The 22,129-nt window shown below is 34.8% G+C and overlaps 1 protein-coding gene across 4 annotated transcripts in view; it reads right to left on the bottom strand.

Moving 5' to 3' along the window:
* The window catches only part of PDS5A (PDS5 cohesin associated factor A), a 142,941-nt gene that overhangs the window by 19,254 nt on the left and 101,558 nt on the right, over positions 1 to 22,129 (bottom strand). For all 4 annotated transcript variants that reach the window (XM_079152786.1, XM_079152789.1, XM_079152787.1 and 1 more), the window contains 9 exons: positions 17,284 to 17,389; positions 16,286 to 16,446; positions 13,643 to 13,766; positions 12,695 to 12,853; positions 8,751 to 8,819; positions 7,049 to 7,185; positions 2,912 to 3,035; positions 2,487 to 2,691; positions 1,804 to 1,918 (listed from right to left, as the gene is read on the bottom strand). In XM_079152786.1, coding sequence (XP_079008912.1) covers positions 1,804 to 1,918; positions 2,487 to 2,691; positions 2,912 to 3,035; positions 7,049 to 7,185; positions 8,751 to 8,819; positions 12,695 to 12,853; positions 13,643 to 13,766; positions 16,286 to 16,446; positions 17,284 to 17,389 — 1,200 coding nt within the window. The remainder of the gene's footprint in view (positions 1 to 1,803; positions 1,919 to 2,486; positions 2,692 to 2,911; positions 3,036 to 7,048; positions 7,186 to 8,750; positions 8,820 to 12,694; positions 12,854 to 13,642; positions 13,767 to 16,285; positions 16,447 to 17,283; positions 17,390 to 22,129) is intronic.

The raw sequence follows: 22,129 nt of genomic DNA, 5'->3' as shown, positions 1-22,129 counted from the left end.
AAGAAATTATAGGGTGATGCAGGACACTCAAAAGTTTTGCTTGCTAGATTGAACCAAAAAAACATGCACAACTGATTTTTAATTATAACTACAATTACTTTACAAACTTAAGTAAGTACTTTTCCCACATCAATCCCCCCCACCCCCACTCCCCGTCCCCCCAAAGATGCAGTTTGACTATTTTGCTCAGTCCAGTCTCTAACTCCTCCTGGGCTCAAGTGATCCTCCTGTCTCATTCTCCATAGCAGTGGGACTACACGCTCAGTACCATGCCTGGCTTACTTCTAAGTTTAATCCTTTTATAATTGCCCTGCTTTGGGAATTGAACTCAGGGGTGTTTTGCCACTGAGCTACATTTAATTTTGAGACAGGGTTGTGCTAAGTTGCTTACGGCCTCAGTAAACTTCTGAGGCTGGCCTTGAACCTGTAATCCTCCTGCCTCATCCTCCTGAGTCTCTGGAATTATAGGAGTAGCCAACATAATTACTTTTTTTCACCCTGGTACTGGGAATTAAACCTAGGACCACTCTATTACTGAGTTACACCCCTAACTCTTTTGTTTTTGAGATGAGGTCTCACTAAATTACCCAGGTTGGCCTTGGAACTTTGGATCTTCCTGAGTTAGCCTTCCCAGTTGCTGAGATTACAGGCAAGTGCCAGGGCACCCAACCAACACCTCTTCTAATTGTCAAGATTTTAACACCATTTTAGTGACCAAAGTTGTAGGAAACAGACATAAAATGTTGAGTTCTTTAAAAAAAAAAAAAAAAAAAAAAAAAGTTGAGTTCTTAAGTTTATGATTAGACAATGTCCCACACAATAAAACTGTAATATTTTAAATATAAGCTGAAGTACCATTTCAAGAGTGCAAAGAAAAGTGTGACAATGGGGAAAGAAAGAAGATAGTGATTTAGGGCTGGGTTTGTGGCTCAGTGGTAGAGTGCCGGCCTTGCATGTGTAAAGCACTGGGTTTGATTCTCAGCACCACAAAATATAAATAAATAAAATAAAGGTATTGTGTCTATCTACAACTAAAAAAGAAAAAAAAAAGTGAATTCAAGTTTCTTAGAGGCCATTTGTAGATAATGCTCAGCCCCCCTTTTACTCTTTCATTCTGCATCATATACGAAGCTCTATTTACATAAATAGCACATCTTGGTACAGTGTTTTTACTTGTTTATAGATCTGCCACAGAATATTTTGTGTATAGGTGCATGTTTTGAAGGTATTATCTTGAGGTTGCACAAAAATGTTAATAAGAGAATTTATTTCTCCCAAAGGGCATACGGGTGGAACCTAGAGTTTTGCACATACTAGGCAAATATTCTTCCACTGAGCTACATCCCCAGTCCCTGGGGAAAATTTTTTTATTTCATGGCTTTGTTAATTATCAAACTGAAGTTAAGATAACTTTATATTAAGATAAATATAAACAGTAAAAAATCCCATATTATAAAAACTAAAATAAGCAAACTAACCTACTTCAAATACATAGACAGCTAAGTTAAGTGCAAAGAATTAGGAAACAAAACAACCAAAAAAGGTTGGTTAGGTGGGAATAATTTTGAAAGGTGAAACTTACAATAAAGGAACAGAACATTTTTATTCTAGAAAGAATAATAACAGGGGAAAACAGCATTTTTTCTTTTTGTTTGTTTTTGTAGTACTAGGGATTGAACTCAGGGCCTCAAGCATGCTAGGCAAGCACTCTCCCTCTGAGTTCCACCCCTACCCCCAAATTAGCATTTTTTTTTTGAGAAGTAAAAATAATTTCTGGAATTCATGAAAAACAGCAAGACTTACTCTTTGATATCACGAAGCTGATCAACATCTTGTGATCTTGTAAAATCTGGATCATGGGCTAGCAGGTGAATCATGTATGGAACTACATATTCAGGCAACAGTGATAATAATTTCTCTAAAATACAAAACATCATTATTAACAACAATGCTTTTATAAATCCCTTCGTATGTTTGAGTTCTAATCACTTTGGTGGTTCAGTTTCTACTTTATCCCTTCAGTTATTTATTTATTTATTTTTTGCAATGCTGGGGATTGAACCCAGAGCCTTGTGCTTGCAAGACAAGCACTCTACCAACTTAGCTATATTCCCAGCCAACCCTTCAGTTATTTATAAGTTAGAAGCAACATGATATTTAGATGATACTAAAATACTTATACTTAATTTTGAAAGAGATTCAAGCTTAAAGATACTTGAAATATAGGAAAAAATTATTTACCCTGATATCTGAGAAATGAGTTCAAATCAAACCATCTATGCAATTACTCAAAACTGTATGCAGTATAAATAAACAGGACTCAAAATCCAGGGTATCAGTTTTTAAGTTCATCTTAAATATAATGGTAACATTCTATAAAACTCCCAATGATATTATAAACTATAACAGGAATTAACGACTGCCCCTCTCAAAAACTATTATATTGTCAAGATAGTTGTGCACACTGGGAACTGCCAAGTACTTACCAGTAGCCATCGGGTTCTGTTTAATGTACTCCCTGCGTATACTGATGTTTTTTAGTAAACACTGTCGTGCATGTGCTCTTCTCTCCTTCACAGGATCTTTGGCACACAAGGCAAAGATCGCCATGTACTCCAATGGGAGCAGTAACTTTACAAGAGCCTTATGTAGCTTCTGAGCAAATATCTGCCTTACTTGGTAACACTCATCCTATAGCACAGAAACAAAAGCACTTAATTACTAAAACAGGGAGCACTTTAAGCATTTTTATCTTGTTTTGTAAAATAATAATGATGTTGGGAGAATAAACTAGCAATCTCTTTAGTGCATATATTCATATATTAAATGGATCTGCAGTTATATGAAAGTAAATGAATTTAACTTGACAGAGATATATATGGCAAAAAAAAAAGAAAAGATTATTACTTACATTAATAACAAGTGCACAGAGCTGAAATTGTTCTGGAGTAATAATTTCATGGTAACAAGGTTCCTGAGCAAGCTTCATTATGGCACTACCAGCAGCTAATCGCAAGCGAGACATATCAGATTTACTATAAACAAACAAAAAAGAAATAAACATTTCCTATAACCATTATCATTCATAAAAATGCTTTGACCCCTTTTTGAGTATAAGATCCATAGGATAAAATTTATGCTTAAAATAATATAAGGTACAAATACAAGAAAGCTTACTTTGAGTCCATGAATTTCATGTAGGGGGAAAAAGGCTCAAATCACTGTGACTCTTTGATAACACATTAATCTGCATTCATTTCTAATCATGCTCCAGCTCAATCCACCAGAGACAAACAACTCTGTCTACTCTTTTTGTTTGTTTGTTTGGTGCTGGGGCTGAACCCAGGGCCTCATGCATGTTACACAAGCAGTCTACCACTGAACCACATCTCTAGCCCTAATTTTGCTTACTCTTGCAATCAAACTAATTTTAATACTAGAAAGAGCCATTTACATTAGGATCTCAAGTCATTATAGAAAATTTGATTTAAAAAATGAAAACAACCAAAGAATTAAAAAAAATCTAGTATCATTTTAAATCTACTTCCTACATTGCTTATGCATATACATAAATACACACATAACAGGTATCTAGCTTAATCCTACAATGTCTGATGAAATGTCAGGGAAGCAGTTAGGAGGAAAATAGTATCAGACAAATACCTAAAAGGAAAGGATACAGAGATTAAGAACCAGTGTTCATCTTAGTACTAGTCCCTGGGAACAAATTCCTACCCGAAAATGAAGTTTTTAACACTATGAGGCATTCCGCACTCCCATCTTCACTCTATAAACTTATATAATGTAAGTGATAATATGTGACAATGAATGGGATGAAGGACGTCTTCCTACTTCAATTTTTTTCTTTCTTTTTGTTTTGTAGTACTTGGGACAGAACCCAGGGGCACTCTACTACTAAGCTTTTTTGTACGTCCAAAAGAGAATGAAAAATAAATGAATGTATATAAATATGTATGCAAAACAAGGGATCAACATCCCTCTTCTTTTTTGAAACAGGGTCTTACTAAGTTGCTGACCCTGGCCTGGAACTTGTGATATTCCTGCCTCAGTCTCCTGTGTAGCTAGGATTACAGGTGGCAACACCAAGCCTGACCCTACTTCAATTTCTAAGGTACACAAAATGGCTTTTTATTTTGAAGATTTTAGGAATGGGAAGAAAAAAACTGGGACTTTTGCTTAGCATACAGAGAAGGAAATATGGTATACTAAGACAATTAGATTATTAAAGTGAGTACTGGTTGGTGGCACACGCCTGTAATTCCAGTGACTAGAGAAGCTGAGACTTGAGAATTCCACAACTTAGTGAGATCTTGTCTCAAAAGTAAAAAACTAAAACAAACAAACAAAAAAATGGGGATGCTGGGGTATATAGGGGCTTAACCAAGTGATAGAGCACCCTGGCTTAAGTCCCCAGTACCAAACAAACAGTGAGCACTGGTAACATTGAGACATCCTCAAATAGCTTCTCTAGCAGATGAATCAGGAATGAATGTAAATAAGAGGTATTATTTGAATGCTTACTTTGTCCCAGAATAATTTTCTATAAGATGAGGTCATTGAAGCTAAGATAAAGCAAGTGTTTTACTCAAGTTCACACAGTTAATAAAGAGAATATTGTTTCTAATTCTTGAGTCTAAGATAACACCACATTACATATAAGATTTAAAAGTCCATGATATTTGTCTTCTATAGTTAATCATTCCCTTATTTTTTCTGATAAATTATGTTGGAAAACATTTGTGTGTACATTTTTATGATTCTTTTATAATTTCACAAATGTAAAAGTACTGGGTCAAAGGATAAGAACTATTTGGTGGTGGTGGTGGGGAGGTATGCTTCTAGGGATTGAACCCAGGGATGTGCTACCACTAAGTTACAGCCCCAGGTATTTTTTTAAAAATTCTTTTTATTTGTCAATGGATATTTTATTTTTACTTATTTATATGAGGTGCTGAGGATTGAACCCAGGGCCTCACACATGCCAGGCAAGTGCTCTACCACTAAGCCGCATCTCCAGTTCTAGCCCCAGCGTTTTTTATTTTAATTTTGAGACAGGGTCTTGCTAAGTTGCCAAGACTGGCCTCCAACTTGCCATCTTCCCACTTCAGTCTCCCGAGTAGTTGGGATTATAGGTACACACCACTGTGTCTGCCTGAATAAGAATATTTCTAAGGATCTAGATATCAAATACCTAATGTTTCTACAAAGATGAATGGTTTAGCTGGGGATATAGCTCAGTTGGTAGAATGCTTGCCTTGCAAGCACAAGGCCCTGGGTTCAATCCCCAGCACTGCAAAAAAAAAAAAAAAAAAAAAAAAAGTGATTGGTTTATACTCACAAGAGTAATGACAAGTCATTTGCCTCATTCCACTAAACAAAAATTTCTTTAAAAAAGATTTATTTCTTGATTTGGTAGGCAAATGGGGGATCACTTAAATTTAAATTATATTAACTACATGTAGTAGTGATGTTAAACTTTTTTTTTTTTTTTTTTTCAGGTCAACTGATAATATTTACTGGGGATCCTGCATATGTATCATTAATTTGTGCAAGCTCATCACTATATAATCAGTGTACAGCTATCCCATATTTAAGCATCTCATTATCCCTAACCCAGCTCTAATAATCATCACTTTGTTTATAAAAGGCTAACCCTTGGTTTACTTTTATTTACTAAAGCACTTAGCACCATCTATTGTAATTGTTCACATTTTATCTCCTCTACTAGACTACATATTTCTTGGAGGGAAGGATTTTTGTATCTTTAAATAACACAGCAGGTGCCAGGCATGGTGCAGCATACCTATAATCCCAGTGACTTGGGGCTGGGGGTTGGTTAAGGTAGGAGGATTCCAAGTTCAAGGCCAGCCTCAGCAATTTTAGTAAGACCCTATCTCAAAAGAAAAAATAAAAAGGGCTGGGGATGTAGATCAGTGTAAATAAAGTGCCTCTCGGGTTCAACTCCAGTACAAAATAAAACAAAACACACACACAACACACACACACAAAACCCCACACAGCAGTACCTGGTATCTAACAGTGCTCAATAAATAATAAATGCACAAAGAAATAATTAAATATCTGTCCTCTAACATAATTTTTAAAGAAGGAATGCTTCACAAGCAGAACTCTTTAGTTATCTCTACTGGTGCACTTGCCCCCTAAGTAAACCAAGATTTCTTCTGGGGTATGGGATAGTGAGGATTGAACCCAGGGGCACTCTACCACTGAGCTATATCCCCAGTCATTTTTATTTTTATTTTGAGACAGGGTCTTACTAATTAGCCCAGGCTGGGCTCCAACTTGTGATCTTCCCATCTCAGCCTCCCAAGCAGCTGGGATTACAGGTGTGTGCCACCATGCCTAGCATAAACCAAGAATTTGAAAGAAAAAAAAAAAAAAAAGCAATTGAAAAATGGGTGCTATTTCCATCTTAAAAGGAACAGAAAAGAGATGGGAATTAAAAAGACTTGAAGAATAGAAATAGAAAACAATTTGCTTTGTTTCTTGAATCTGTAGAATCATATATTGTCTCTTCTGAAAACTACTAGGTGGCTTTAACTCTTTATTCTTTGAAGCACCAATGACATTTGTATTCCCTTCATGATACTTAAAGTCACTACAACTTGTTTTATCACTCTACTACAAGGTAAGTTTCTTGAAGATAACAACTGATCTTATCTTTTTTATTTTTTTGGTGCAATGCTTATCAAAGGGTTTGGCAAAGATAAGAAATTCAACAAATTCTGTTTTTGAACCAAGGGTTTTATGTTAACTGTAACATTCAACTACAATGATTATAACTAGTTCTTTTATGTTCATAGTCTTTAGAAGTAAAGAAAAATACACAAAGGTTACTAAAATAAATGTATTCTAAGAGATATAAACCCCACGTGACTACTTAAGGTTTGATTCAAGAGCACCTAGTACAATTACAACACTCTATATTAATTAGGTAAATAATTCCAATGCAAGCTCTTACCAAATTTTCTGAGCTAAGGAAACTGAAAAGGAAGAAAAATCTCACCTGATCCTTTTTTGCTCTGTCAGGTCACCCTCACTAACCAACATCGCCGATAATAACCGAAGAGTTGAATTGGCTGATTTAGATTGGTTGTTTTTCATACCCAACAGCCACCTTACCAGAAGTTTAATTGCCTGTACCTATAAAATATTAACATGCTAAAAAAAGAAAGCAACTTACAATTCCAATTAAAGGGAAGATAATTTATAATAATTAGATTAATGAGCTTACTGAGGTTACATATCTGCAAATTTTACTGTACAGCTCTAAGTGATAAATAACAGTAAGAACTAATATTTATTCAGTAGTTATAGTAGCAGGCACTTTTCCTAGAACTATATGTATATTACTTTAGCAAATCTCCCTAACAACTCTATAAGGGAAATATTCTTATTTCCAGCAGATAAGGCAATTTATTATTAATAAATAATTTGTGCAACATCTGGCTCCTGAACTCTGATTTCTGACACTGGAACATTTGTCCAAGATTTTTAAATCATTCAAAAATATGTGGTTTAAAATTATCTATTTAGCTGGCTGGGGCTGTGGCTCACTGGTAGAGCCCTTGCCTAGCATGTGTGAGGTACTGGTTTTGATCCTCAGCACCATATAAAAAAATGAATAAATAAAATAAAGGTATTATGTCCATCTACAGCTAAATAAATAAATAAATAAATAAAAACTATTTAGAATAGTGGCTACTAAAGCCTGGGAAGGTTGTGAGGAGGGGTGATGGAGAACAGATATAGGAATAAAGTTGGATAGAAGGAATAACTTAAAAAGTTCTATAGCATAGTAGGGTAACTATAGTTGACAATTAGTACTTCAGAATAGCTAGTAGGAGAATTCTGAATGTTCCCAGCCCAGAGAAATAATAAATGTCTGAACTAATTATCTTGATTTATTATACGTTAAATATATACTGATTTGTCATACGATATGCCGTAAATATGTACAATTACTATGTGTCAATCAGATAAAACATTTTAAAAAACTTTGAAACTATGCTGATTAACAACAACTATTTAGACAGGATCTCACATTTTCCTCTTATATTTTTACAGTACTGAAAAACAAGAAACCATGACACCTACTTCAGTCTTACTTAACATTCTCACCCCCAAAACTGGGATTTTCATAATTATTTATGGCCATATTTATTTAGAGGTATCTACTCAATAAAGACTGGATCAACATATGTGAAAGTTAGCCAAAGATCTAAGTATCAGTTAGTACATTTATTGATAATCTGGAAAAAGTTTTGTAGAATACATGATGATTATAAAGTAGAAGATTATAAAAAATGATATAATCTCATATTTTAAAATCCAAGTCTAGCCCTTTAAAAAAATTAGCTGTAATGACATTCAATTAACATCTATCAAAAGTCACCAACTTAATAACAACAATCTGTCCCTGCTAAGTGAATACTGATCTGTTTGTAGATTATGGTAAGGCTAGACATAAAATGCCTCTGAGCACCAATATTTCACAAAATATCTCTGTGTACACCAGCCTTACCAAATTCATTTGGCCTGAAGACACATATACAAGAAACTACAATTTGAGGAGAAAACACAATTTTTTTAAAATTATGGATTTTAAAATAAGGCACCTTGCTTAAATGCTTATTAACTGTTAGGTTAAAAAAAGTTATCTATGGACATTCCTCAAGTAAAGGTAATGAGGACCTACACAAATTTACCTTTGCTAGTACTTCAGGGGAAACCTCTTCATCTGGAGACCACAATTTTCCATTCTTCTCGCCTGTTGACTATGAACAAGTGAAAAAATTTAGTTTTTAGATAGAAAAAAATTCAAGTTTTTAATGCTGACCAATGCCAAGTTCTGGGAAAAGTATAAAAAGTCTCATAGCAGAGTTTGGAAAAGAAGAACAAAGTTGGAAGAGTCATTCTCCAAGTTCAAAACAACTTATAAACTGATATAATCAAGACAGCATGGTTAGTACTAGGACAAGGATAGACAAATAGAGCAATGGAACAGAATAGAGAACCCAGAAGACCCTTGTATAATTTTTTTTTTTTTTTTTTGGTACTGAGAATTTAACGAGGGGCACTTTACCACCAAGTTACATCCCTAACCCTTTTTGCCTTTTTATTTTGAGTCATGGTCTCACTGAGTTGCTTAGTGCTTTGCTAAGTTGCTGAGGCTGGTCTTAAACTTGTGATCCTTTTGTCTCAGTCTCCTGAACTGCTAGATTAGAGGTGTATGCCACTGGGCCCAGTTTGTGTAATTCATTTCTGAAAAGGGGCTAAGAAAAATCCTTGGGGAAAGAATGGTCTCTTCAACAAATGGTGCTGGAAAAACTATGTATCCATAAGCAAAATGAATCAAAGATCTTTAAGAGCTGAAAATATAAAACTCTTAGAAGAGAACACAGGGGAAAAAAGTCCCACGATCCTGGATTTGGCAAATACTTTAAAAGGATTAAATACTCGGACTATATAAAGTTTTAAAACTCGACAACAACAAACACAGACAACTGAAAAAGAACTTGAATGACAGTTGTCAAGAAGATATATAGATGGTCAATAAGCACATAAAAATAAAATCCTCAACATCATTATTTATCAAGGAAAATGCAAATCAAAACCATGAGATACCATTCTATTTCCACTAGCACAGCTATTATTTGTTTGTCTGTTTTTGTGGTGCTGGGGATTGAACCCAGGGCCTTGTGCATGCAAGGCAAGCAATCTACCAACTGATTTATATCCCCAACCCAACTATTGTCTTTTTGAAAAGTAAAACAGTGAGATTTAGCAAAGATGTAGAGAAACTTGAATTCTCATGCATTGCTGGCAAGAATAGAAAATGATATGGCCACTGTGGAGAATAATCCAGTGGTTTCTCAAAAATTTCAACACAGAATAACCATGTGACCCAGCAATTTGACTCTAAGGTACATACCAAAATATTAGAAATGGGAACCTAAATGTTCATATTAGCATTATTTACAATAGCCAAGAGATAGAAACAATCTGAGTGTCCAACAGAAAAATGTGGGATACAGTATTGTTCAGTTATGAAAGTAATGAAGTTCTGACATAATACAAGATGGATAAACTTTTAAAACATGCTAAATGAAGCCAGGTGCTGGGGTGCATGCCTGTAACCCCAGTGGCTTGGGAGGCTAAGGCAGGAGAATCTCAAGTTCAAAGCCAGCCTCACCAACTTACAGAGCCTCTAACCAATTCAGCGAGACTCTGTCTAATAAAATATAAAAAGGGGCTAGAGATGTGGTTCAGTGGTTGAGTTCCCCTGGGTTCAATTCCCAGAACTAAAAATAAATAATTTTTTAAAAAACATGCTAAATGAAATAAACTAGACACAAGAGAGATATACTAGAATAGGCAAATTCACAAACAAAGTAGAATAGAGGTTCTGAGGGGATAGGGTAGAAGGTAAGGAGAAGTTATTGCTTAATGGGTACAAAATTTCTATTTGGGATAATTAAAGAGATCTAGAGATCAATGGTGGTGGTGACTAGACAGCAAGGAGGATCTATACAATGTCAGTGAATCGTACACTTAATATGAGAAATTTAATATATATTTTGTCACAATTAGAAAAATAAATCAATAATGACCCTCTTAAATAGGTTCTATCAGAGAGAATGGCTAATGTGTATACATGAGTGAAGATAGGAGATTCCTTTTTTTTTGGGAGGTACTCGGGACTGAACTCAGGAGATGCCCCCAGCCCTTTTAATTTATTATTTTGAGAGAGGGTCTTACTAAGTTGCTAAGGCTTTCTTGAACTTGTGATTCTCCTGCCTCAGCCTTCCAAGTCACTGGTATGCTCCCCTGAACAGGGCTAGAAAGGAGGATTTCTAATGGTCTATAGCACAGTAGAAGAGCTGTGGCTGACAACAATTAATTGAATGCTTCAAAATAGCTAGCAGGGAGGATCTTGGATGTTCTTGACACAAAGTGATCTCTTTATGTTAGATGTGATAGATTGAAAAATCACACTGTACCCCCTTAGTAATAACTATTTGTCAATTAAAATTTTTTTTTTTTTTTTTTGGTACTGGGGATTGAACCCAGGGGCATTTAACCACTCAGTCACATCCCAGGGTTTTGCTGAGTTGCTAAGTGCCTTGCTAAGTTGCTCATCATCTAGGAGGTGCCTTAAATTCCACATTTGTTGCCAGCAACATTTATCAAGGGTACAAACAAGAGCATGGCTATATGGAGTGGGACATGAAATATGTACCATGTTCTCTCCTTGAATCTAAAGCGAGTGAGTAGAGATGTGGGTATGCAACATATACACTAGCAGGTCTATATCTTTTTAAGTTCCTAGTATTTTTGGGGAGGGTGAATTAGTGATTAAATCCAGGAGTACTTAACCACTGAGTCACATCCCCAGTCCTTTTTATTTTGTGACTGGGTCTTGCTAAGAAGCTGTGCAGGGCCTTGCTAAGTTGCTGAGGCTGGCTTTGACTTGCAATCCTCCTGCCTTAGCCTCCCAAGCAGCTAGGATCATGGATGTGGCCACACCTGGCAAGTTCCTAGTAGTGAGGGCTCAAAACTATCTGACTATGTGGAAAAGTTAGAGAAGATTTAGATAATTTGATTTGTGTTAACACTAAACTGAAAGTCACCCACACCGATCCATTATGGAAGAATGGTTTGTGTCTATATTTAATAACTTTTTTTATAATTGAGATCCATTTGGTAAACTAGTGATCCCTCCCTACACCCCTCATAGTGCCCAGGATGGAACCCAGGGCATTACACATCCTAGGCAAGTATTCAATTGCTCTTCCACTGAGCTATATCCCTAGTCTTGTTTTTTTAATTTCCTTTTCAAAATTTTCTGCTGGACTTGAATTTGTAATTCTGCTTCAACCTCCCAAGCAGCAGCTAGGATTACAAGCATGTATCACCATGCCTTGGGTAATCCACTTATATTTTTAACAGTGTTTGATAACTCAAAATTCTATCAATCCAGAAAACTGTAAATGATTATTTACAAATCTGGATAATAGCATTTGACATATATTTTACTTAATGAGGCATACATCTTATGTTCTCATTTTTTCTTTTCTTGGTGCTAGCAACTGAACCCAGTTCCTTCACACATGCTAAGCATGCACTCTACCACTGAGCTATAACCTTGTCCCCATTTATCACTTTCTTCCTTTCTCTCTCTTTTTTTTTTTTTGTTACTAAAGATTTAACCCAGGGGCACTACTTTTACCACTGAGCTTCATCCCAGTACTTCCTATTATGAGACAGGGTCTCATTAAGTTGCTGAGGCTGGCCTCAAATTTGTCATACTCCTGTCTCAGCCTTCCTAATAAATTGGATATAGGTGTGTGCCACCATACCCGGGTATTATTATTTTTTCTTTCTTAAATGTTAAGGTCTAGTAACAGCTATCTAGAAAATTAGTAAATAAACAAGGAGAGCCAATGTAGAAAAATTTTAAAGGAAAAGAGGATTGGGGATATAACTTAGGAGAAGGCTATGTGCTTGGCATGTATGAAGCCCTGGGTTCAATCCACAGTTTAAAAAAATAGAGAATTATATCCAGATAAAGAAACAGAAATGAGGTTTTTGTGATAAAGATGTAAAAGTCAATCTCATGATTCTAAATTTAATTAAATGAGAAACTTACCCTGTCATTCATTAGTAGATCTTTCACAATAAAATTTGCTACTACAGATTTCATTGGGGAAGCAAACTGATCTGGTGCTAACATAGAAATGTGGCCCAGTGAAACTAATGGAGTTATAAGTTGTTCTGGTACATCAGCATTCAGACTTCTACTGAGTGGCTATAAAAATAAAACACAAAAAATTACTAGTTTGTTTTATAAATATGTAAAGATTTTATGGAAACAGATTTTCCTGAGTCCTTCAAATTTATCATGCCCAAATCAGTCTATTTAAATGATATGATCATTTCAACCACATTAGTTTCTTAATTCACTTATTGAAAACAAGATTGAAAAAATGTAGAAAAAAGATAAAGGAAAAAAATTAAACCCAAGTAAAAGAAATAAAAATGAGAATATTTCTGCTTCATCAAATCTGCATTATTTCTAGCCCTTCTACATTAGGTTTGCCATGCTGGTAGATTTCTTATTCTGTGGGGACATTTTAATGACCTAGAAAAATAAAAAGTTCAGAGTTCATGGGGTTTTGTTCATATTCTTTCCAAATCATGATAATAGGACCTTTCTATAGCGGAATGAAACTAAAAATCATATTGGGAAAAAAAAATGAAACAAGATTGATTTTCATGTGGGGTTGTTAGGTACTTAAACAAGGTTGTTCAAAGTCATTATTAACATGTTGTAAGGATAAATGGACCACTGAGCCAATGAGGCCAAAATTAAGTAAAATGATGTTATACACAGTACATATCCTTCAATATGAAATTTCTGAACACATGACCTGAACTAAGTGCTGAAAATACAGTGCTGAATAAAACAGATGGAATCCCTGCTCCCCAAGGAATTTATATTCTAGGGTAGGACTATATAATCTAACTTCCATTTTATCAAACCACAGAACTTAAAAAATAAAGACCAAAATAAATAGATCCTATGTATTATATATACCTCAAAAATCTGTGCAAGCTGGACTTCTTTATTTGTGAAAATGGCATGTATACAGTGCACAGCCTGTTTTGCTTGGTGTGGAGTACCCCTCTTTGCTTTTTGATGTAAAATGGGAATTAAGGTCCTGCAAAAAATAATATCATAGTTGTTTTTTTTCTTCTTCTTCTTCTTCTTTTTTTTTTTTTTTCTCTTTATCTTTCCCATCTTAAAGCCCATAAAGCCACCAATATTCTTTTGGTTGACTCCCACTTCCCCTGTTTGGATGATGCTGGGAGAGAAACTTTTTTTTAGTAATTATCTGATTTACCAAATGATTTAAAGTACCCTGTCTGTTCCCAAGTGCAAAACAAGAAAACAATGCCTCAAAGGCTATTTTAAGGAGACGTTTTCATTTAAAGCTACCTCACAAATATGGAAAAATAACAACCATCTTTAATTTAGTACCTTTTTATAATTCCCTTTAATTATTTCCAAGTAGCCATGGAGAAACAGTAGCAAAAGGCTTAGTTTTATTAAATAGCTGAAATGTAACAGTAAGTATGCACATATACATACATAGTATTGATAAAATGATACTAAATGTATCATAGATATTCATAAAATGATTTCCTTTGTTTTTTGAATTTCAGCTTTTTAAAAATGAACAAAGAAGTATTTTATAATCAGAAGAAAACTTCTAAAGAAAAATAAAAATTTAAGGAAAGATACTTATTGTATATTAATTTGCAATAAGAAAAGATTCTATTTTATGGACCATACGGTTGTTGACATCAAATGCAATGGTGATGTGCAAAGGGTTCCCTTTATGAAAACATAAAGGCAAACCTCAATAAAAATATCCAAGGGTTCAGACCATGCATCTCAACCAAAAAACTTGAACAAATGCTAGTCACTATAAATCTGACTTGATATATATGAATATACCTCAAGTTTCTCTCCATAGAGAATTTAGAATTATGGGATTGGGATTTCCATGCTCAAATAGACCTCTACAACTGAAATCCATACAGTTTTTCTTTTACAAACTTGTTTATGAGCGTAACATTGCTTGCATAATAACACCAGTGAATACAAAAAGGAGATACAGCTTTTTTTTGTGGTGCTGGGGATCGAACCCAGGGCCTTGTGCTTGCAAGGCAAGCACTCTACCAACTGAGCTACATCCCTAGCCTGGAGATACAGCTTTGATCAGACCGTTATTAAATGTATTACTAATTTCTCTTAGCAAAATTGAAATGATGATACAAAAATAAAATTTAAATTTTCTCTTTGTTTTTACTAGAGTGCTATAATACAAGGTGTCATATCAGGTTGTTATTGCAGTCTTCAATGTTGTAGTTTTTGGCTTTTCAATGATTACCTCCTTTTTTCCCTACTACTATACTTAAGAACAAGAGATTTTATTCCTTATGTTTAAAGTTAACTCTTCCACGCCTACCCATTTTTCTACTGTTTTCTTTGGGATAGAATTCTTTTAAGAATAGATTTTTTCCTTAAAAAAAAAAAAAAAAAAAAGTATAGACTTTTCTACCCTGAAAAACTCACCAGAAATTATCCTACCACATCAATGATCTTTTCAATAATATACACAGATAAAGATTATCATCTCTAGATTATAAACTCCTTAAGGGCAGGGACGGACTAGGCAATTCTTTTGTGTTCACTACAGTGCTGAGAATAAAAATAATGTACATTAAATCTGACTTATTTCACAAATCATTAGCTTACAAATTTAATAAAACCCTCAGGAGTCCACTTGTCCTACTATTACTCTGCCAGGAAAAACTTCTCTGTATTTGGATATACCACAAACTACCCGGATATCCCTGGAAAACCTGATTCAATAGCAATGAACAATGTATATTCTTCCTCCAAAAGATGTCCCCCACATATTTGAAATCTAAACATAAACTCTCAGCACAAATTTGATTGTAATCAATGAAACCAAAATGTACTTGATTTTCATGAGGAGAGGAGAGCTGGATCAAAGAAAACAAAAGTACCACTGTCAACACCATGCAAATTATAAACACTTCATAAACACTTTATACCATTTGCCTCGTTCTTGGTGAGATATGAAGGCAACTGCTACTGAATTTATAATCCAGTTAGAGAAAAATGAACATACACAAATTAGAAAGATATATTAATCACAAATAAAATAATAAATTCTGTGATAACTACTACTACTACTACTTCTTCTTTGTGGTAAACTGGGCATTGAAAACTCATACAGGGTAGGCAAGTACTCTACCACTGAACTACATCTCCAGCCCTTTTTATTATTTTTAAATTTTGAGACAGGAACACTAAGTTGCCCAGGCTCGATGTGAACTTGCAATCCTCATGCCTTAGCCTCCCAGGTAGCTGGAATTACAAATATATGCCACTGAAATTGGTCTGTGATAACTTCTGTTTTTTAATATTTTTAAATCAGTTTTTTCATAAAACTTTAGGTTTGTTTCTCTGACTACATTTAATGGTGGTGGGATCAGCTAGGCGACAGACAAAAAAAAAAAAAGATACAAAAATATAGCTACTAAATGAATAATGCCTTTCTCTTCTTCCTTTAAAGAAAGTAATGATTTTATGACTTTCATACTTAGAAACTTTTCTGTTTACCATGCCAAAAAATATACTCACGATCGTATCTGGGGAAGGTCTGTTTCTATTTTGTGGCCTGTATTTCTAAAAATTTGTATTGCAGCTTCTGCTACCTTATCATCCTCCATTCTTAGGCACTGTAACAAGGACTCATATGTCTCTGCAGAGTGGAACGAGGTAGGATGTGTGAAAGACAGAACCTAGAGGAACAGATGTATCGGTTTAGGAGTACACACTAATCCATTAAAAGGGAGAATTATTTCCCATAATAAAATGTGAAATTCTGGAATACACATGCTAGAAACAAAGAAGAGACAAAGATAATTTATGAAATACTTTAAATGAAATCTATCAAAAAGTTCATTCATCATAACTATCAACAAAGAAGTCATCATTGCAAACTGAATTGTAATTGCAAACATACAATTATTCCCTTATTTTTATGACATAAGCCACAGCTTATCCTTAAGGACCTTATAGCAACTTACATGTGACATTTCTACAAAGTTTACCTTCCATAACTTATATAACGTATATTACCATATATAACTGAATTTATGCTCAATTTATTAAATTCTTTGCCATCTATTATGATTATAAATTATTGAAAATTCTGTAATCAGACAGATGCTATCATATAACAGTTCCTGTGGGCAGTCAACTGTTTCAGATATAGGTTCCCTGGAAAGATGAGATTATGGAACACATACTGCCACCAGTATAGCAGGTAGGGAAATGATGGATGAAAGAGCAAAATGAAAAATATATTTTAATGTAATTAATTATTATGATGTAAAAGTTATTTTTATAAAATCTTATTTCCATCAGATTTTTTTTTTTTTTTTTTTCGGTACTGGGGATCGAACTCAGGGCCTTGTGCTTGCGAGCCAAGCACTCTACCAGCTGAGCTATCTCCCCAGCCCTCCATCAGAAATTTTTAACCTTTTGAGTAATTTCCAATGAAACAAAACTGAATTTTGCATATACTGAAGAGAATGCAAATTAAGACTCTACAGAAATAAATGAAGATAAATTACCTTAAGAAGTTCAAGTCCTGAACGAATAGCTGTATCTGGACTTACACCCTCCTCTTCATCATCTGCTGTTCCCTCTATTGATTTATTCATCAATTTTACTAGTGCACTATTAAAAGAAGAAGATGTAAATTAGCAACCATACTTGCTTAGTAACTATCATAATTATATTGTGTCAGAAACATGACATCTAAAATGATCAAATTCAAAGAATTTTCTGTGGAGGATAAAATGTTAAACTTTCTTTTCTATTTGACAGAGGAGCTTACTCTACTGAAAAATAAAACTAAAATTCAAACACATGACATGCTAGAAATTTAAACAATTTAATATTTATATACATAAAGAGGTGGTTTAATTTTAAGAAAAACAAAAAGTTGCTAAATAGGAAAATGACAACTCACTCAAAAAACCAATCTTAGGACTGGGGTTGTGGCTCAGTGGTAGAGTGCTTGCCTAGCATGTGTGAGGCACTGGGTTCCATCCTCAGCACCACAAATAAATAAAGGCCCATCAACAACAAAAAAGTTTTTAAAAATATAAACAGGTGGAAAACAATATTAAATTACACTAGTAATTATCTACTGAATCAGTAATTCTGTTCCTAGAAATTAATAACAGAAGCAATTCATCAGAAGCATCATGCTATATTCATATTCATAAACAGATTCATTAATCAGAGACTATTTAATTGTTAAAAATCATGGAATTCATTTTTCAAACATACCTACCATCCCAAAATAGAATATATTACCTGGTCAGTAAAAATCGGACAATGTAACAATATGGTACCATTTTAAGTTAAAAAAAAAAAAAAAAAAAAAAAAAAAAAAAAAAAAAGTGGTACTAGGGATATAGCTAGCTCAGTGGTAGAATAAAACCAAAAAGCAAAACAACAACAACAAATTTGATTTTTGGTTTTGACACTAATCTGAAGAGAATATTATTTTATTCTGAAGACATTAGATTATTATAGCAAATATTAAAATATCTGGGTTAAATTATTTTCCTTTGGTGTTACAGATATTTTAGTCATATTATTAATTTTTTGTTTGTTTTAAGATAAGGACTTAGGTTCAGGATGTGGCTCAGTGGTAGAATGCTTGCCTAGAATACATGAAGCTCTGGGTTTAATCCCCAGCAAACCCTGCACCTCTCCCCTCACATTTGAGCTACAGATACAGCTCAGTAGTGGACCTAGCATGTACAAGGCTCTGGGTTCAACCACAGAAAAAAATATGGTCTTGTTATGTTGCCTAGGCTGCTTTAAACTCCTGGACTCAAAGCAATCCTCATGCCTTAGCCTCCTAAGTAGCTGCAACTATAGGATATTCATAATAGTCACAAAATGGAAACTGCATTTAAAAAAAAAAAAAGCAATAAAACTTTTTTCAAGTATAAAATACATATGGGATATAGATGCTGAAATTTAAACTAATTTTAGCACTTTAACTTCCTCTTTAATTAGAAAAATAATTTAAAAATTCATCAATATCTTCAGTTGAAACAGTTTTTTTTTTTGAAACAGTTTTTGAAGAAAGTAAATTGAATAGGTATGTATGTGTGTGTTGTAAACATTATATCCATACATTTGGATAATAATCCTTTATCAGATATGTACAAGTATTTTCTCACAGTCTATGGCCTTTTTATTCTGGGCCATGTGTGGTGGCACTGCCTATAATCCCATCAGCCTGGAAGGCTGAGGCAAGAGGATCACCAATTTGAGACTAGCCTCGGCAACTTAGTGAGACCCTGTCTCAAAATAAAAATGAAAAAGGGCTGGGGATGTAGCTCTGTGGTAAAGTGCTCCTGGGTTCCATCCTCAGTACTACACTCCCCACCCCAAAAGGCAACAAAACAACAACAAAAAAACCTTTAAAAACACTAAACAAAATCCCAGAAATATTCTGGACAAAGACAGCTTCCCCCTTTAGGAGAAAATCTCATAAACCATGCATAAATTTAAGATTAAAGTATGACTGCAGGCTGGGGATGTGGCTCAGTGGTAGAGTATTTGCCTAGCATTCATGAAAAGTATGATTGTAAAAATTTATACATGTATGTGACCACTGGTGATAGGATTCATGCATACATTTATTTAATAAAAATTTACTGAGTACTTATCATATGTCAAGTCTTATAGTCTCTCCTGGAAGTAATAGTGCTAACGATACAGGCATCACTTTTGCTTTCACTGGAACATGATAATCACCAACTGAGTCAAGGAGGTAAGATATAAAGGCTCAATTCTTGAAATGAGGACTGTAGTCCTTCCTTTTAAGAAACATTTTTTCTCCTTTATAAGGTAGGTAAATATACATCCAGTATTCACAGGGATATCATGATGGAAAAGACCACTGGCAATCTAATTGCCTCTTCAAAACTGAGAAGTCTCCTATGCTCTCCAAGAACTATAAACAAATTTTTACCATTCTAACTCAGGCCTAAATCCTTCTACTGAGCAGATACATCACTTTTTACAGAATGGAAAACAATGGAGGCTTTCTTCTAATTTTCCATATCTTATCTTCTTTTCTCTCTGCTATGTTATGGATATACCATGGGTATTTGGTGTCTCCCAAAAGTTCAATTGTGAGACAATGCAAGAACACTCAGAGGTGAATGATCGATTATGAGAGTTGTAACCTAATTCAGTGGACTGATCCACTAATATGGATTAACTACACAGCAACTGTAGGCAGGTAAAGTATGATTGACTGGAGGTGGGTCACTTGGGGATGTCTTTAATATATATTTTGTCCCTAATGAGCAGAGCTCTCTCTGCTTCCCAATTGTCATGTCCTGAGCTGTTTTCCTTCTCCACACCCTTCTGCCATGACGTTCTGCCTTACCTCAGGTCCAGAGTAATAGAGTTAGTTAGCTTTCTGTGGACTGCGACCTCTGAAAACATGAAACTTTTCTTCCTCTAAAATTGTTCTTGTCAGGTCTTTTGGTCACAGTGACAATAAAGCTGACTAAACTAAAACATTCCTCTAGTTTGTGTCTATGATTTTGTCATGTCATAGGGGACGATTCCTTAGGAATGTTACTCCATCATAGTTATATACCCCCTTCTCCATCTTTAACCTCTCTTCTGTTAGCATTTTTCAAATGTATTTAAATATTCAAAATTCTTTCATCATAAAGAATAGCAAAAGACTCTTCTTCAAGCTTACTCCCTCGTCATCACCTTTCTCCACTATTTTTTTGTACCGGTGACTGAACTCAGGGGCACTTAACCACTGAGCCACACTCCCAGCCCTTTTTTGTATTTCATTATAGAGAGGGTCTCACTGAGTTGCTTAGGGCCTCTCTAAGTTGCTGAGGCTGGCTTTGAATTCAAGATCCTCCTGCCTCAGCCTCCTGAGCCACCGGGATTACAGGAATGTGCCACTACAGCCAGCTCTCCTGTCCTTTTATAGTTGGCTACACTACTCTTTAAGTAGTGTTGAACTGTAGCAAGGTATTTATCTCTTTGATTTTCTCAAACCTTGAGGTAGCCAATGGCACCTCCTAGGGGCTCCTGTTGAGTAAGGCCAATTAATAGTATAGGCTTGAGCAGTGCTCTACATACCATGACATAGATGTTTAGAAGTATATAGATGTTGAGATGTTGCACCTCTCACATCCAAGGTGCTCTGAATTTGCCTTTGGTCTCCCAAAGAAACTATTTTGAACACTGTGATTTCTTCCTTTCCTAATCCAATGGATACTTTTCAGTATTTAACTTATTTGACTTTTAGGTACAGTACCCTCTGATCCCTCTATTTTTAGTGTCTTTTTGGCTCCTATGATATCTCTCATCTGATGAGCATACCTCCTCAAAATTACTTTTTAAAAAATTTAATGAATTCCTCATCTTTGGCAAGCCCCTTCTAATTATCCCTCAAGAGTCAGTCCTAGATCTAAGTTCAGAATGCCTTAAATAACCTACCCACCAACACAAGGTTAGTGACTAGGACTGCATTTCCCCTGCAATCTTTACTAGAAATTCCTATTCTTTGACCACTCATCAGATGTGCTATTTCTGGAGGTTTCTCTAACAGCAAACTAACCTCACATAATATAGGTTATGTAACTATGCGTCCCCCGTTACCCAATGCACTTTACAAATTGTTTCAATAAATGTATGGTAAGTGAACAAATAAACCCTGCGTAAGTTAATATTCCAGGAAGATCTGGCAACATGGAAGGAATAAATGATATATATCTCTCACTAAAATTAATATACTGGCATTCTGATAAAATTAATCTGTATAGAAACCTAACCATAAACTGCTTTCTGAGATCAAATAATAATGCTAATGAAAAAAAAGTGGGTTTTTGGTCTTTTGACACTGGATATTAAACAATAGCTTATTATAATGTAATGAAGTAATGAAACTCTATGAGGCCTCATGGAGGTCTTGGTTTCCTGATGCCACTACACTTCTCTTCCAAAATTAACACAGGTAACTCTTTTACCATATATATACTTTTTTATCTATCCCATTAAAATCAAATGGTACAGGGCTGGGGGGGTGTAGCTTAGTGGCAGAATGCACCCTTAGCATGTGTGAGGCCCTGGGTTTAATTCCCAGGACATATATACAAAAAAACCAAACCCTACAGAATAAAGGACCTCATGACATAGAAAATAATATGTCTAGGTTTAAGTTATGGTTTTTAATAAAACCAGCTGTGGACAAATCACTTACTCTTTCAAAACTTTAGTTTCTTAGTTTTCTTATTTGCAAAGGAGGAAATTAGAGGCTAAGGAAATCTTAAAAAGTAATATTCAAACATCACTGTTATGGGCTGCATTGTGTTACCCAAATTCATGTGGATTCCAACCCCTAGGATCTGA

The sequence above is a fragment of the Sciurus vulgaris genome, assembly GCF_902686455.1.
Source record: "Sciurus vulgaris genome assembly, chromosome: 9".
Taxonomy (NCBI): domain Eukaryota; kingdom Metazoa; phylum Chordata; class Mammalia; order Rodentia; family Sciuridae; genus Sciurus; species Sciurus vulgaris.
This window is presented reverse-complemented; position numbering and strand designations above follow the sequence as displayed.